This window comes from Rhinolophus sinicus, chromosome 17 (genome assembly GCF_057876585.1).
Source record: "Rhinolophus sinicus isolate RSI-liver-muscle chromosome 17, RSI-T2T, whole genome shotgun sequence".
Lineage (NCBI taxonomy): Eukaryota > Metazoa > Chordata > Mammalia > Chiroptera > Rhinolophidae > Rhinolophus > Rhinolophus sinicus.
In genome coordinates this window covers 79,010,048-79,029,305 of record NC_142517.1, presented here as the reverse complement: position 1 = coordinate 79,029,305, position 19,258 = coordinate 79,010,048, and the positions used below count along the sequence as shown (strand labels likewise).

Sequence of the window (19,258 nt, the reverse complement as noted above, 5' to 3'; positions counted from 1 at the left end):
ATATATATATATATATATATATATATATATATACACACACATCTCCCCAATTCCTGGCACAGAGCTCCAAAAACCCTTGTAATTGCCTAAGTGATAAGAGTACTAACTATAGTACATGTCAGTAATAGCATAACATTTTTTTCTGAATATTTTCCATCTGCAATTGATTGAACCTATGGATGTGGAACCCATGAATATGGAAGGGCCAACTATATATAATATATATAATTTTTACTCTATAATAAATTCAATATTCAAACATAAAGAAAAATATATAAATGCAAAGAGACAAAATTTTATTAAAATAATATCTTTTTTCTTCCTATTAAATTGGCAACAATTATACTGTGTGATAACACCCAGTGCTAGTAAGTTTGTACAAAAATGGGAGATCTCATCGATGACAATATAATTTGGAGCAAATTTTCGCAGTATCTATTAAAACTTAATACACAAACTCCCTTAGACCTACTCAAAATTGATTCCCTGTATGTAAAAAATGATGTTCACTGAAACACTGCTTCTATTACAAAACTCTGGAAACAACCAAACTGTCTGAGTGCATTAAGTAAATAAATTATAGTATACAGTATATCTTTGGAGTGCTACAAAACCATCAAAAATTAAAGAGGCAGATCTAAATGTGTCAAAACAAAAAACTTTAAGGTATATTAACTTAAAAGAGTAAAGCACAGAACAATATGTATTTCATGATCCCTTCTGTGCAACAATCAAAAAAATAATCAAAATAATATAAGCACATATACATTTGTTTTTTCTTTGAAAGGAATGAAAAAAAAAAACTGTTAGTTGCCTTTAGGAAAAGGAGAGGGAAGGATTCTTTGCTTCATCTTGTTGTCCCTTTCTATACAGCCCAAATTTTCTAAACTTATATAAATATTTTTTATTTTTATGTCAACAGAAGTCATCTGGTCCCATTTATTATTTCCCTTTTTTGTACCTTGCATTAAAAAAAATGAATTATTTAATAATTAAATTTTTAAATAATGTTAAAGCAACTAATACTAATGACAAATCTTTCCTCTGAGAACAAGTTATAATAAATAGTTAATTTTTCTTGTCTGCAACATAGAAACACATATATTCAAGGTGACTTAAAATTTGTTATCTTAAAATACTAATGTTATTTTGTCCCCTCCCCTCCACCAAATTCATATGTTGATGTCCTCCTAACCACCAATATGACTGTACGTGGAGATAGAGAGGTAATTCAGGTTAAATGAGGTCATAAGGGCAAGGTCCTAATCTAACAGGACTTGTGTCCTTGTAAGAACAGAAAGAAACACCACGGATGGGGATGGGGCACAGAAAAAAGGCCATATGAGGACACAGCAAGAAGACAGCCATCTGTAAGACACAGAGAGAGGCCTTAGAGAAACCAGACCTGTTGACACCTTGATCTTGGACTTCCAGCTTGCAGAATTGTGAGAAAATAAATTTTTAAGCCACATAGTCAGTGGTATATTATTATGTTAGACCTAATGGACTCATATAACATCAAATGGATAAACTGAAAAATCTGAGAAAAATTCTATTTTAAAAAACTGACCATGAGTTGTGCAAAGCAAGAAAAAAAGTACTTAGGGAGGACAGGTGGCTCAGTTGGTTAGAGCGCGCGCTCTGGGCAACAGGGTTGCCGGTTAGATTCCCAAGTGAGCCAGCGAGCTGTGCCCTCTGCAACTAGATTGAAAGGACAACAACTTGACTTGGATGAAGCTGATGAGTCCTGGGAAAAACATATTACTATTCCCCAATAAAAAGTCCTAGAAATACACATTGTTCCCCATAAAGTCCTGTTCCCCTTCCCCAATAAAAATCTTTAAAAAAAAAAAAAGTACTTAAAAAGTGCTATCTTAATTAAGCCTTATTCATGAGATCTCTATAATGTTTAATAGTGATAAAATTAAAATCCAGATTCATAAACAGAATATCTTCTGAAAAACAGTTGTCTTACGTTATGTTACCCTTGAACATACACCTCTCAAATTTACAAAAAAAAAAAAAGAGGGGCAAATGATTCTAATAAGCTTAATATTCTCACAAATTTAAATAATTTATTTAATAATGAGATTTAAATTTCATGAAGAAAATAACATGCATAAGGTACACTTAGATTTAAACTGAAGAAGACACCAACCTCAAAGAATCAGTTCAACATATGCCAGATATAAACTAATTTAAACCTACAAATAAGTAACACAAGCAAATCCATAAAAGGATATATAAGAAAATAAAAACTGTTTTACTAAAATATTTTAAATATACCAAATAATACTATGTACTTAAAAGAAATTAGTTTTTATTTACCCCCTGCAAAGGGAGGTCCCACCGTTCTGAGCTTCTGAGTTTGGATAGTGATGATTTAACACAAACATCCTGTGATTTTGCATTAAACATCTTTGTTATCTGAAACCAGAATGAGAAAATAATCAGTTTAATTAAAATATAAATAAGAGCTGAACCAGCAAACAGAACCCTGTATTAATATTTTACTATTAGCTTTAAAAGTTTTAAACTCAATACTTAATTTATAGGTAGTTATATATAATTTTATTTAAAAAAGAAACTCCTCATTCAGTATAAAGGTAGATAAATGAAGTATCACAATAGCTTCACAACTATTCTCTTACCTATAGTCTCTTACCCTTCTAATCTTTCAAATGCTATCCACGGTCCTCTAATATACAATTCTAATTATGGCTACAATAATTAAAATACAACAATGGCACCCATTATTTATAGATAAAACTTAATTTAAGCTCTTTCCCATCATTTACATATCACAAGCTCTATACCCCGCCACACTGAGTTTACTCAATCTTCTTCAAACATGTCATATAATTTTATATCTCTAGACCTTTGTTTATACTACTCTCTCAATCTAGAATGCCCTCTCTACTTCTCCCATGTGAAATACTTCAGATTCTGCCGAAAATTATTCTCCTATCCACACAACCATCACTCCCACACCAAGGCATTCCTTTCTCTGTGAATGTATTTGGTACATTATTTATATTACACATATCATATTATAATTATTTGTCTACATGTCTATCTTCTCCAAACTGTGTAGGTCCTTAAAGAAGGCCCTGACTTAATCACCTTTACATCTCCAATATGTATGGCTCATGACATGCTGAATAAACGAATGAATGATCCATCAGAGCCACAAGTTTGAAATCATTTGTTTAGAACTTAGTACCTTAACTTTCATATTAAGAGAAAGTTATAAATAATGGTTAAGCATCAAGTTCAGCCTATAAAATATAACATATAATAAGCACTGTACTATATCAACTATAACCAGAATAATCCATAAAACGATTTCATGAGAGTAAAACATAAGTCTGAAGGATAGAATAAACATGAAGAAAAAGTATCTCAACTCTTTTATTTCACTAGCACCTCTGAGTTAATCCTCCTAGACACCAGTAATGTATTACTCATATCTATTTTACATAAAAAGGTACCTGTTTATAATTCTTCATCTGTAATGTTATCTCTAAATCAACCATTTCCTTCATATTTTTAATTAGGGAACAATAGATACTTCTTCAGGCAGTAAGGCAAAGGCTTCAGGCTGTTCATACCCATGAATCCTTTGTGAGCAGGTTATTTAGCCTACATGCTATGGCATACTGTATTTTTCAAAGATGGCCACACCAATAATCCACCTCCCAAATAGTCTTTTTACAAAGTAACACTGATAGTGCTCCAACATCAGGCGTGGTCTATGCTCCTTCCCCTTGAATGTGGCCACAGCTTGGACTTCCAAAACTAGATCATACGGTCAAAGGCAATACAGCTTCTGCCTAGCTCTCACATGCTTGTGTATTCTCCCTTCCTTCCCCTTTTTTCCTTCACTCTCTGTCTCTCTGTACTGTGGAGGAGAGATTGTTCCATGACGTGACCAATGTATGACTCAAGAGCTGGACCAGGTCAGAAAGGAGATTGCTTACCGCCAACCTCACCTTAAAGACTGTCTGATGTAGTCCATGTTCATTCTGACATAGTAAATCAGCACCCCTCCCCTGCCTCTGGCTATGTGGTGGTTCCTGAAATAGGCTGTTGTCCTGACCTGGTCAAGCATGCCAAGTAACTTCCCATACCTGGTAGCATTCACTTACTAGTACCCATGACTACTGCCCCCTTTTACCTTATGTAATTCTTTGTCACCTGTCAAGTGACTCAGGAAATCCACTTCATCTTGCAGCCACCCAAGACGTGCCTCACATTTAAGTTTACTCAATAGCCTGTGTTGCTTGCCAGGCTGGAGTGGCCAGCCTCTTTCTTCCGTTTTTCCCTGCCCTCGTGTAGAGATAGATTTTCAGTCTCAGGACTTTTCTGTGGGTCTGCATGTACTAACAGACACACACACCTTGGGAGCCCTGAGCCAACAAGTAAAACAATCTTGGATACCCTGAAGCCACTATGGTAGAAAGATCACACAGAAAGGTCAAAAAGAAGTAGACTTGCACCAATATATTTGAAGTCTTCCCAGCACAGGTATCAAGGTAAGTGAGTGAGCTTTTAAGGTGATTCCAAGCCCCAGCCGCCAAGACAACCTAGCTAACTCCAAGTAGAACAAAAACAAGCTATCTCCAAGTGAACCCTGCACAGACTGCAGATTCATGAGCAAAATAAGTTTAAACCAATAAGTTTTGGGGTAATCTGTTATATGACGCTAGTTTTAATCTAAAAAGATGTCCAGCTCAAACTTGTAGGACAACAACTGAGATTTAGCAAAAGTAAGAGTTGGGTATAGGTGCTGAGTCTTTTGTAAAATGAGTATCGTATAAAAGAACATTGATGGCCTCTACGGAAGAATTTATATTCTTTTCTCACACTAATTAGTTTTTATCTTTTTACCTATGAGTGGCTTAGACTCAGTATCAATGAATTATTTACCTTAACAAATATTCATGTATACTTACATTAGTAGGGACACAAAATATTAAGATAATCTACCCCGTTTTCAAAAAGGGCACCTCTCTATTTTCCCCAAAGTATAAACTCATGATATCTGGATAGTTATTAAAACTCTAAACTAGTATAAAAACCTTGAAAATGTTTAGGTACTCTTACTTAGCAATTCTACTTTTAGGAATTTATCCTATGGAAATAAAATCAAAGTACATATATAACAAATATTTATGAACAGGGATATAGACTAGGTATGTCTTATACAAAAACTAGAAACGATGATAATAAAAAAAAAAATATGGTAAAGCCAAACAATGATATATTACATAGTTGTTATTAAATAAATGTTCCAGAAGAATAATTAACATAAAAAATTATTTCCAATATAATAAGCAGAAAAGCATATGTACATAATCATCTTTTACAATGTAAAAGAATCCACATATAGAAAAAATATTGGATATACACAAAAATGTTTTACAATGATTATCTCTGAATGGTGAGATAAGAGCAGATTTTTTTCATTTTTGTGTTCTCCTATAGTTTCCAAATTTTTTCTTTTTAAATTGGGGAATACTGGGAACAGTGTGTTTGCCAGGGCCCATCAGCTCTAACTAGTTGTTCTTTCAATCTAGTTGTGGAGAGTGCAGCTCAGCTCCAAGTCCAGTCGCCATTTTCAATCTTAGTTGCAGGGGGTGCAGCCCACCATCCCATGCGGGAATTGAACCGGCAACCTTGTTGTTGAGAGCTCACACACTAACCAACTGAGCCATCCAGCCACTCCTCTGGAAACTCAGCAGCAGCTTGTTATCTTCAATCTACTTGTGGAGGACGCAGCCCACTGGCTCATGTGGGAATCGAATTGGCAACCCTGTTGTTAAGAGCTCGTGCTCTAACAAACTGAGCCATCTGGCCGCCCCCAAATGTTTTATTTTTTTAATAGGAATACCATGCAATTATTAAAGGCAAGGGGAAAAAAAAACATTTATATCTCCAGAACTATTTCTGTGTCAGCTTCTTGGTCAATAAATGATAGATCTAAATCTCTCACTCTAATATAATTTATGATTGGGAAACAGACTTCAAGTACAACTAACTACTGTCAATTTTTTTCTACACTTTCTTCTTAATGATTAACTGATCAAAAATAATGTAAGCCTTTTTGCCACAATCTGATCTCTTCTTAGACAAATTTTAATCAGTCTCAAATGTGTACAATCAATAAAGATTCTTAAGCTATTAATGATTCTACAAAGCCTATATTATAATTCCATTACAAGAATCAGATGGACTCCTAATACTTCTAAGTATTTTTTAATAGTTTCCTAATACTTTAAAGATTGAAATTTAATCATTTAAGGAAAAAAATGGGTTCTAAATCCCTTTCCTTTCAAGTTATACTTAAATACATTGATAAAACTCTAATAACTTCCAAAAAATCAAGCTCAAGAACATTTATTTACTAATATTCAGATATAATACTAAATAAGCCATTTAGCAAATCAATTCATGCAGTTAGTTTGAGGTTCATTTTAAACCTAATTCATTATAGTATGCCCTCAAAAAGAGGATGTATGAAAAGCAGATAATCAGGAAAAAAAAACACTTGCTGGATTCTATTGAAAAGTTATACATTGCTAACTTATACTCTTTAAACTGTTCAGGCTGATATGCTCATTGCCATGTTCTTAATTGAGAACTTCAGAATCTTAATCACTTACTTGTTCAGATACTACATAGATATGAAGTTGTTATTTAAAGAAAATTGGGTGTGTGCCCATAGACATGGTTATGACTTACCAAGGAAGATTAGAAAGTCTTGTTTTTCTGCTCTGAAATAGATTATCAACCTCCCCATGTCTAAATCCAAAGACTATGAATCTTCACATTAGCAGAATTCAAAGTATTCACTCTTACTCCACATCTATCCAGAGAGATCAGTCTTGAATTAATCTATATCCAGCTTCTATCAAAAGGCCAAGTATAATTTAGTAGATAATAATGTTCCAAAGACTTAGCTACAAGGATAATGGTTGCAGCATTAATTTTTTTAAAAATTGAAAATAACTCAAAATTACAGTAGGATATTAGTTAAATTAACTGTGATGCACCCATATAATGGAATATAACATAGTTATTAAAAATATTTACTACTGCTTGCTTCCCTGGTACTAATGTCTAGTATAGTCTCCAAGACATGTCAAGTATCCAGTAGCTTTAAATTTGATTTCAGAAAATGATGTTCGTAGTATATAGTTAAATAGAAAAAGCAAATTATAAAACAGTATTTTGTGGTTTCATATTTTGTAATATCTAAATATTTGCTTATTACATAGATAAACTGGAAAAATATACATCGAAGTATTAATTTTGGTTGTGTCTGGATTTTCATTTTGCTCAGCTGAATTTTTTTTTTCAACTGAATTTTCTAACTTCTCTGCAGCAAACTAGTTATACTTTAGAAATATTTTTTAGATGCTTTAAACTCAAAATATTATCAGTGTCTTGTCCCTATATCCATAAAAGTTCTAATTCAGTAATTTATTTCCCTAGCTGTCTTAAGAGAAAAGGCTATAGTATAAACCACTAACAAGAACTTAATATGCTAATTTTCTTTAAAAACTTCCACATTTTTAAAACGCAGTAGTACAACTTTATGTATATTTTATTGTTGAACAACTATGTAAATATATTGTAGATCATGAGGTCAAAAAAATTAAAAATAAGGAAAGGAAGGCCAGAACAAGCCTTGTAGTGGTGGATTAGAATTGGAAGTATCCGTGTTAAACCCATGGTTTTTTATAGATATAGAGAGAAGTAGACAGAGAAATAAAAATGTGTGTGTGTGTGTATGGGTTAGTACGCATACATTTTTCTAGTCATGTCTATTGAGAGAGCCTAGACACAATGACACCTCAGCAGCAATAAGCACACCCAGCACCCAGACCTGGATTTCTAAATATCATTCTTTAATAAAAAGAACCAGCGCTCCTTGGAAAGTATCTGGTAGTACCAGAAAATATGGAAGGGCTCAAAAAAAGATAGGAATATGGCAAAAGGGCACAGGAGCCAACCCAAAAGATCTCCCAATACTAAAGCTGGAAAACTTTGATCAGCAAAACCAATAGAAATAGTAGTACATTGTAATCCATAGAATAAAATAAATACCTATGAATCCATACTGATACAATAATTGAATAAATAAATATGGGGAAAAGAGGGCTAGCTCTCCCTTACAAAAAACTTTCAATTAGTAAATGTAGAGGGAATGAGGAAAATAGAAAATCACCAATAGAATATTATATATACACGCGATCAGACAACTAAGTTCACAAACTCATCCTAGAAAAAGTGCTACATACCCCATTGCTGAATTCCACTACAGTCACCTTCAAAGTACTCCCCTTAGGAAGCTATGCACTGACTCCAGCGCCTAGTCCACCCTTCAGAGCAATTTTGGAACTCTTTTTCTGGAATGGCCATCACAGCTGTCATCATATTACCCTTGATGTCCTGAATGTCATCAAAATGTCTTCCTTTCAATATTTCCTTATCTTCAGGTAAAAAAAGAAGTCATTGGGGGCCAAATCAGGTAAGTTGGGAGGATGTTCCAATACAGTTATTTGTTTACTGGCTAAAAACTCCCTCACAGACAGTGCCGTGTGAGCTGGTTCATTGCTGTGATGCAACAGCCATGAACTGTTGGTGAAAAGTTCAGGTTGTTTTCATCTAAATTTTTAATGCAGCCTTTTCAGCGCTTCCAAATACTAAACTTGGTTAATTGTCCAGTTGTTACAAATTCATAATGAATTATCCCTCTGATATCAAAAAAGGTTAGCAACATTGTTGCAACAAGTTCAGGAACTTAATTGTCACACCTCGTGTATACATAATTGTTGCAGGCAATATCCACTGCAAGATGCTAAACAATGGTCGACACAGTTTGAGAAGAAACAGTATATTTGCATTGATTCAAAGAATCTCTCCAAGACATGTATTTATTACAATAGGAAGGAGTAACTTTAATGAAATAAGCAGGAAGCAATCATCTTAAGCAGGTGACCAACCAGCTTGACAACACCAGTAATAAGACATATGATCATCATGTACCCCCAACAGGACAGACTGACAAGGGTACATCACTTCTGTTGTATTCTTCCCAAAAGGTCATAACCTTAATCTAATCAAAAGGAACCTGAGATAAATCCCAACTGAGATATATTTGACAAAATACTGACCAGTACTCTTTAAACGTGTTATGGTCATGAAAGAAAAAAAGACTGAAGAACTGGCATAGACTGCAGGAAATCAAGAAGACATGACAACTAAATGCAATGTGGGATCCTGGAACAGAAAAATGACATTAGTAGACAAACTAAAGAAATCCAAATAACCTCTATAGTTTAGGCATGGTACCAATGCTAATTTCTTAATTTTGATGACTGTACTAAGGTTATGTGAAGTATTAACAACGGGGGAAACTGAGTGAAGAGTAGACAGAAACTCTGTGCTATTTCTGTAACTTTTCTGTAAATCTAAAGTTACTTGAAAATAAAGTTAAAAAATACTGTAGTACAGCTGAAAATAAAAAAGAGAAATGTATTTACTCAATATTATAAATTTCTAATAGTGGAATTTCAGATTAAATTCCATGAAGCAATAGTCTAAAGCAGAACATTTCACTTCACTGGAAGTGTTAACAGAAAAGAAGCAGTAGTCAGTACAGAGATATTTAGAATGGGGTATGGTAGTTAAAGACATCCCACTAAATGGAGAAGATATTTGCTAGTGATACAGCCAATAAGGGGTTAATGTCCAAAATTTATAGGAACTCATACAGCTCAATACCAAAAAAAACAAACAATCCAATTAAAAAATAGGCAGAGGACCTCAACAGACATTTCTTCAAAGAGGACATACAGATGACCAATAGACATATGAAAAGATGCCCAATGTCACTAGATCAACAGAAAAATGCAAATAAAAACCACAATGAGATATCACCTCACTCCTGTCAGAATAGCTATCATCAGTAAATCAACAAACAAGTGCTGGTGAGGATGTGGAGAAAAGGGAACCCTTGTGCACTGTTGGTGGGATTACAGATTGGTGCAGCCATGGAAAACAGTATGGAGGTTCCTCAAAAAATTAAAAATAAAGGTTATGATCTTTTCCCTCTGCTCTAGCCTGACATCCTGCAGCTCAAACGCACCACATAAATTCTAACAGACCATATATATATATATATATATATATATATATATATATATATATATATATATATATATATAACAGACCAAATATATATATATATAAATTAGAACTACCTTATGACCCAGCAATTCCACTCCTGGGAATTTATCCCAAGAAATCCAAAACACTAATTCAAAGATATATGCATCGCTTTGTTCACTGCAGCACTATTTACAATAGCCAAGATAGGAAACAACCAAAACGCCCATCAACAGACAACTGGATAAGCTGTGGTACATTTATACATGTAGTATTACTCTGCCATAAAAAGGAGTGAAATCTTATCTTTGCAATAACATAGATGGACTCAGAGGATATTATGCTAAGTGAAGTAACTCAGACTGAGAAAGATATTACCAAATGACCTCACTTATATGTGGAATCTAAAGAACAGAATAAACGAGCAAACAAAACAGAAATAGACTCATAGATACAGAGAACAAACTGATGGTTGCTAGATGGGAGTAGGGTTGGGGATGGGTGAGAAAGGTGAAGGGATTAGAAAGTACAAATCAGTAGTCACAAAAGAGTCACGGGGTATGAAATACAGTATGGGGAATATAATCAATATTATTGCAAAGACTATGCAAGGTGCCCGATGGGTACTGGACTTATCGGGGGAATCACTTCATAGATTATCTGAATGTCTTAGCACTGTGCTGTACACCTGAAACCAACATAAAATAATACTGAATGTCAACTATAATACACACACACACACACACACACACACGCAGTGCCAAAAAAATGTATACACATTTTAAGAAAGAAAAAAACTATTAAAATTATAATACTCAGGGCCAGCCTGGTGGCTGAGGCGGTTGGAGCTCCATGCTCCTAACTCCAAAGGCTGCCCGTTTGATTCCCACATGGGCCAGTGGGCTCTCAACCACAAGGTTGCTGGAGTACCGCAAAGGATGGTGGGCAGTGCCCCCTGCAACTAGAAAACGCAACTGGACCTGGAGCTGAGCTGCGCCCTCCACAACTAAGACTGAAAGGACAATAACTTGAAGCTGAACAGCACCCTTCACAACTAAGATTGAAAGGACAACAACTTGACTTGGAAAAAAGGCCTGGAAGTACACACTGTTCCCCAATAAAGTCCTGTTCCCCTCCCCCAATAAAATCTTTTAAAAAAAAAGAAAAAAAATTGTAATACTCAATCTATACCAATAACAAAAGATGAATACAAGTCACATCTGACTTCTGCAATTACAAGAGGTGCTCAAAGTGGTTACTATCAGCGTCCAGACACTTCTGACTAGGGCGAACTATTGCTTGAGTAAAGTATACACTTGTATACATTTTTTTGGCACCACCAGTATATATATGTACATGCATGTGTGTGTGTTTATATATATATATATATATATATATATACACATACATACATATATGTATATATAAATGTGTATATATATATATATGTATATATATAGTCACGGGAGGTAAAGAGCAGCATAGGGAATACAGTCAATGGCACTATAGTAGCTATGTACGATATCAGATGGGTAGTAGATTTGGTGGGGTTATCACTTTGTGAGGGGTATAAATCTCTAATCCTTATGTTGTTTTGTATACCTGAAACTCATAATAAAATTAAATTTTTAAAAAACTGGGTATGGTACCAATGTAAGATTTTTTTCACCTCCTTCATTTACCACACTTAAGCTAAATTCAGAATTTTACATGAAGAAACCACATCCCACAAATGTGAAGTAAGCCAAGGTACAAAAAAGAGTCCCTAAAGCCATGCTCTCTGTGTGGTCTTCTAAGACACTCTTGATTCCCTCTCATAGACTTCTCCCTTGTTCCATGAAATGTACCAAATTAAAGTCCTCTGTGCATACCCTGGAATGCTTCAGAGAAAAGTGTCTAATAAGTTATTAAAATGTAAATCAGGGTACCAATGCATTTAAATCACAAAGTTCTAGAAAAAACAAGATTATCTTTTTAAAAACGGATTATGTTTTTGAAAACTTCCAAAGTAGGTGGAAACTTCATTTTGCTTGTTTTGCTACTCTTGGCTAATAGAGAAGAAATAAAGGAAGAAAAAAAAAGGTTTAAAAGGACATATTTGAATACTAATTTTCAGCACAAGACTTAAATATAACTCTTCTATGTCTACAGGATTATAATGAATGAACGTGAGGAGCTCTAGTATATTCAGTCATCAAAGAACTGCTGCATTATGATTTACATAAAATTTCAAATGAGGCCTGGAAAGTACAACTGGTACATCTTACAATGATTTAAACAAGGCTGGTCCCAGAAAGGATTTCCTGCTAAACCCTCAGATAATCAGCATACACCATTCCCAAAAAATCACTAATTAGTTACAGTTTTATAGTATTTTTTAAATTTTATTAAAAAGACAATAGCAAAATATTTTCAATATTAGTAACTAAAGCTAATGCATGGGTTAAAAAGAAAACTAATGCATACCTTATGTAACTCGGAAGATGAAGACTTTTTCCTTTTTCCTTCTGTGACAATTTCTACAAAAACATGGTAAAGATTATCACTTAATATCTGGATGAAATAAACAAGGTAATAAAATAAATCCTTTCACAGCCATCCTTTGCTTTAAATTAACTTCCTGTTAGATTTAGAATCTATATTAATACATTTTACAGAACCTGACAGAGTAAAAACATCAAGGTCACAAAATAATCAGAACAGTAGCAGATTCTCACAAAATGTCCCCATTAAACAACAGACATATGATGACAAAAGAGTAAAAAAGAGGAAAACTGGTTCTAAACACTAAATAAGAAATTCCCTGGCAAAAGTCCTGGCATCTAACAGGTGTTCAATAAATGCTGGTCCGTATGACCAGAAAAATTTTCAAATTTTTATGATGGGGTCAGGGAGAAGGCAGCAAAGCAGAAGCTGAGACCTGGAAGTTAGGAATATTTTCCAAAAACATTTTTAGTTCTACTGCATATCTAAGCATCTATGCAACTGGGAATAGCTTGTCTTTCCTCACCAACATTTTTCAGACTTCTTATAGAGTTTTCTCTTATGATTCTTGCATTCAAGTAACAAATATTTGTGAAGTTTATCTCGTGCCTGGCACTGTGTTAGGCATTGAGTACAGTGTAGTAAGCAAATTAAACACAGGCCAAGCTTTCCTGGAACTTACAATTTACTGTAATATATCACAGGTTTCATAATAAAAATGAATGGTAGAGATCCACACATATGTGGTCACCTATTTATGACAAAAACACCACTGCAATTCAGTGGGAAAGGGATGGTCTTTTCAATAAGTAATGTTGAAGCAATTTGATAACCAAATGGGAAAACAAATAAACCTAACCTCTACCTCACATTATACACAAAAAATTAATGTTAAGTGGATCATAGATTTAAATGTCAAAGAGAAAGCAAATAAAGCTTCAAAAATAAAAAGGAGGGGAATATCTTCATGACCTTGGGGTAGGCAAAGATTTCTTAAACAAGGCACAAGTAGCATTAATCCTAACCTTGACTTCATTAACACTAAACTGCCGTTTAGTTTTCTCACATTCTCACACCTCATCATTGAGAATGAGAAGGCAACTGGTTGGCATCCCCACGGTGGAGGCCTCTCAGCATCCTCCCCGCCCCCTCAGCTTTACTTACCTACCTATAGTTTAACAATAGATCATCCCCCTGTGGCTTAAGCTTGGAATGCCCCATCCCACCCAGTTCCGTTTTAGAAAATTACCCTGAAACTTATGATTAATACCCTCAGGCTTATTGGTCCCGATCTCTATGGTCTAGCATTCTTTCCAGGCTAATCCGATCTTGTTCCAGGGTTGCTGACTCCACCACAGAATCGCGTGGCCAGAGGGAAGGCTCCACGGGGACCTCCAAAACCGTCAGATAGCCTCTGGCGGAACGCTCAGACTTTCCCTTAAAAACCCAAGCCAGTCTGAGACTCTGAAGGCCGCGTTTGGAGGTGTTAACCTGCTGCCTCCTCAGACCACCGGTGCTCTGATAATAAACGCTTACTCTACAACCCAAAAAATAAAAATAAAAAAGAGGCAAACCACAAACTGAAAGATAATTTGTAATACATGTATCTATGTACAGTATGGTGACTATAAATAATAATACTGTATAATTCATATATCTGTCAAAGGACTCATAACCAGAATGTATAAAGAACTCCTACAAAGCAAAGGCAAGACAACCCAATTTTCAAAATGGACAAAAGCCTTGAATACAGTACCTACGGAGGGAAGGAATATTGACTGGGACGGGATACAAGTAAGCCTTCTGAGATACTGGAAATGTTCTGTATCTTGATCTCGGTGATGGGTGAACAAGTGTATGTACACAAGTATAAAAAGCCATCAAGCTATATATTTAAGATACGTATAATGTGTTACATGTAATACCTCAACTTAAAAATAAAAAAACTTGTTGAATAACAATGATAATAAATGAACTATAGTTTATCCAGAAATCTATATAGCTGAAATAATCTCTCCTAAGTGTGTAATACACAGCATTAATTTCACTATATTCATTTCTTGAAGCAAACGCTGATGTAAAAGTTATGTTAACCTCTATACTTAAGCCTCTGATCATTTTAAATAGTTTTCAATAAAGTAGCATTCCTTAGACTACCAAAAATAAATAATTCTTAAATAAATGGTAAGAAAACCTTTACCTTATATCACTTTCTAGTCAATTTTAAATCTAATAAATAATAAAAACACGTATTTTTTAAACAGGAATATCAGTTGCTTAAATTGCAATTTACAGATTAACATTCCCCAACTGACTCACTGAGTTAAAAGTGCTTCTATCTTGTTTTGTAGAATGTTACTGTTTCCTTTAATCAATACTATTATGACTTCCCAAAATTTTAGGGCTTTTTATAATTGAGTTGCTCCGTCTTATACTAGGTTAATTTTGGAGCATTTTAATAAATAATGTGCCTTTCTACTGGTGATTATCTGGTATAGCATTGTGCTCAAGAGTACAGATTTTAAAGCCAGACAACCCAAATTTGTATCTTGCTTACTAGTTATCCCTTCTCTTAGGCTCAGTTTCTCATCTCGAAAACAGGGCAGAATAACCAGCTTTTCAATTGTTAAGATTAAAGTGAGATAGTCTATATTAAAGTATTTAGCATTATGTCTGTGATATAGTTAGTGCAAATAAATGGTAGTTATTATTATTATATTTTATATTAAAATATTTCTCTTTAAGTGACCTCAGTATTGTATGTTAGTATTAGCATATAGGAAAATCTAATTATTCTCATTCTAAATATATGAGCCAAACAATGAAAAAGCATGACTTGTTCCTAAGTATCTCGTGGAATAACTCATTCACTTATTTATTCCATAACATGTATTTAGGATAATAATTACCACTGCCAGGTACTACACTAAGTACTTTACACAAATTATTTTATTTAATCCTTACAAAAATCTCATGGGATCAGCGAAGGTATTATCTCTACTTTATAGATGAAGAATTCAGGTTTGAATAATCCAAACAAATGTCCAAGGTCACCATGTTGATCCATCATTGGTCTGACTCCAAGTGGTATTCTTAACCAGTATATTCTTAACCGGGCATGCTAGATGCTATGGGGATTATAGATGAATAAGACAGTGTCTGTCACAGAGTTAATAGTAAAACAGCACAGAGTAAACAATTTGGCAAGCTAGAATATATAATGGAATATGATAAACATCATGTAAGAGGTGCAAAGACCTATGAAGTTCAGAAAGAGGTATGATTATTTTTAAGTTTGAGTTAATTAAAGAGTTCTTGGAAAGGCAAAATTTAACTGGGCTTTGAGGTTAAGTTTTAGATAATGACTAAATTTTCAATAGGCAGCTAAGATGAAGCAGCCCACATTAGTCAGCCTCCTCAATTACTGAGGACTCCCATTACAGTTATCCATCTAGGAGGCAGGTTTGAGACAGCAGCACCATTATAGCAAATTTCCAGTCTAGATCTCTGGAGGTTACTCAGTCCTATCCATAAGCCATTTGCTGTGTTACCATGTCCCTCTAATCTACTTTCCAATCCTCTGCCTTCCATCATCAGGCCTGGGAATCACTTTTACCATCCTAGATACCAATCTCTACGGCCCATTCCCTTGCTTTTCTCATTTCTTACATAATTCAACTCTAGCCTTTCATCTGCATTCTTTTCTATCTCTTCACTAACCCACTAAATCCTTTCTAGTGTCAATACAATTTCCTTAAATTCTGAATCTTTTCCTTGAACATTTCCTCCACCTTAGTTTAACTGAATCCAGCTTTTTATTGACTACACTATTTTTTTAAAACTCTCAAGATTCTTCTCCCACTTACAAAACCAGAAGCAGGGATTAACCATCTCCTTCCCGAACTACCACTTCCAATTAATATTCTAACTTTATTGCAATAATTCCTCTTTTAAAATCCCCATAAGTTGGATATATGACCTCACCCATATTTGTGATCACCATACTGACCCAAACCTTCTCCAACACTCCTAAAATATTCTGATACTTGATTTATAGTTTTCCTCTCTATTATTAAAATCTACCATCACTCTGAACCTGTAAAACTATTAATCAATTCACTCAAAACAATAGACTCACCTTAACTTACTCTACTCCAACAAACTTCTACACATCCCTATTTCAGAAAAACATTCATGAATGAATTTAAGGAATAGCGCTTCACTTCTCAAGCTCTCAAATGTGAATCTCATTCTACAACATATCGTCCTTTGGCCCTTCCATTTCCTCACTCATACTGAACCCATTTTTTTGCTCCTATATCCTGTCATACCCTTTAACATCTCTGCAAATAATGAAGTTTTTTCATGATTAACTGTAGATTCTCATTTTGAACTTCAATTATGGTTTATTACACTTACGAGTCAAAATAGATAGACATCACCTGGGCCTACAGATAAAAGAAATGTCTCACTATGGGACACCCGGTCCTCAAGATGAAACTGGAGGAGGAGGGAACTTTCAAAATCAAGCAAGTTTGAGAAACAGTGCATGCTCAGTTACTCTTCTGGAAAGGCACAATGTACAGTAGCATCGCAAAGGCTTTGAAAAATCCTGTGGTAAATAAAACTTTCTTGTAACTACAGTATCACATGTAATTGTCCATGGAACCTTCTTTTTTCCAAGTAGGCTCACTAATGTCCTGTGACAGTAAAAGAGTTTAAAATTTGTAGTCAGAAAGACCAGATTTTGAATCCTGGCTCTGCTTCTTACTTGCTATTGCTAACGGTTGCTTACCCTCCGTAAATCTCAGTTTCCTCATCTGTAAATCAGAAATAATAACCACCTCATAAACTTTTGAAAGAATTAAAATTTATATAAACTTTAGCACAATGGTTAGTACCTAAGTACTAGGAAAAAGTATGTATACTTAACTCAAATTGAGAGCAAACACAGATCTTGAAGAATGTTGCCTGAAGCAACCAGTCGAAAACCTGAAATTTGCTTGAACTTTCCTGTTTTAATTCAAAAACCCACTTGAAAATTGTGATCTATGACTCTAAATGTTATACTTTTGTTGTTGTTGTTAAACGTTTCTAACAGTCATTCGCCCTTGAATGATCCACACATTCAATTTTTATGTCGTTCAACTGTTAGTGGACCTGTCGCTGGCACCAATAATTTTTTTATCTGTGTCCCTATCTAACTTACTGCTTTTGATATGCTTTGAACTTGAAAATAAGATAATCATGCTTATAAATAATTTTAAAATATAGATTCAATATACTCTGAAGAAGGGCTTGAGAAACTTCTCGTGAGTGAATTTTAGTTTAGCATACAGACTTTGTGATATCTCCTCACTGTTTAGGGGTGTTTTGTGTTTAATTCCTAATTCATGGCCACATTCACAAAAGTAGGGTAATGGGGTCTTTGTGATTCTTTTACTTATGGAATTTTTCTTTTAATTTTAACATATTAATTCATTTAAAAACAATAAATGCTTTGCATGTTAACTAAAATACTTTTATGAAAAATATATTTTCAAAAATACTTAGAAAAATGGCATTTTTTTACATAGTTTAATGTCTGGTTTAATACAGGACAGCTGATTTTCCCTATCTGTTTCTGCATTCAATTTGTTGTAACATATGCCATGTAAAAAACAAAAAACAAAAAAAAAACATATGCCATGTAGCCCCTGGAAAACTCTACTGTACACATGTAGGAGAATCGGAGAGAAAGGCAAACAATGACTTACAATATTATGAAAGCAGTTTTGACCTCACAGACCCAAGAAGGTCTCAGGGAGCCCAGAGGTCCCCAGAGCACACCTTTAGAACCAGTGCCTAAAGCAGATATAGCCATGCTGGAAGCCATCCCACTCCCACAGTTATGTTACCTGAGCCCATAAATGCTTATTTTGTGTTTAGCTTAAACCAGCTGGAATTGGGTTGCTGCTACTTGCAAATAAGTGAATTCTGAGCAATACACTGTGTAACCCCTACAGAGTTCTTCCTTATTTAAGAGAAAGTTTAGGGAAACCTAGTGCAGTCTCATAGAAGAAACTGAAACTTCTTCCCTTCACTTCTTTCTACTGCTATCTGCCTTGCTTCTACTTCTAACTTAGAATTCTTCCTTAGAATTTTAACTTAGAATGCTTTTATTAATCAAATTCCTCTCTTTGAGTACTTATGAAATTCTGATAACCATACATATCAGTTAGCAACTACTAATAAAATGGCAACTGCATGCACATAAATGGCACACAGAATCCAGAATCCCTTGAAATGTGAATAAATAATCATGTTTTATTTCTGGGAATTTATGTGGGGAAAATTAAATATACACTATTAAGAAGAGAATCGTTAAAAATTAATGTTCAGCTCTTAAAACCAGATGAATACTGGAGAACAGCTAGGTAATACTCGATTTGAGAATGGTTTTTAATTATATGTAACAACAATTACTTTTCAGAAAAAATAGCTCCAAAAGAGAAGTCATCAGAAAAAAAAAAAAATCCTCTCCCAAGGGATAACTAACAAAAATATCAATGTCTTTTAAGAATTAACAACAAGAAAAACTTGTTGACTGGGAGGAGCT

General features: G+C 34.3%; 1 protein-coding gene across 7 annotated transcripts in view; it reads right to left on the bottom strand.

Moving 5' to 3' along the window:
- Positions 1-19,258, bottom strand: part of SENP7 (SUMO specific peptidase 7) — a 115,742-nt gene that overhangs the window by 95,387 nt on the left and 1,097 nt on the right. For 5 of the 7 annotated variants that reach the window (XM_074332590.2, XM_019711204.3, XM_019711206.3 and 2 more), the window contains exons 2-3: positions 12,643-12,695; positions 2,329-2,427 (exon numbers count right to left, since the gene is read on the bottom strand). In XM_074332590.2, the coding sequence (XP_074188691.1) occupies positions 2,329-2,427; positions 12,643-12,695 (152 nt within the window). The remainder of the gene's footprint in view (positions 1-2,328; positions 2,428-12,642; positions 12,696-19,258) is intronic. The other 2 variants (XM_074332581.2, XM_088793817.1) reach the window with 1 other exon arrangement.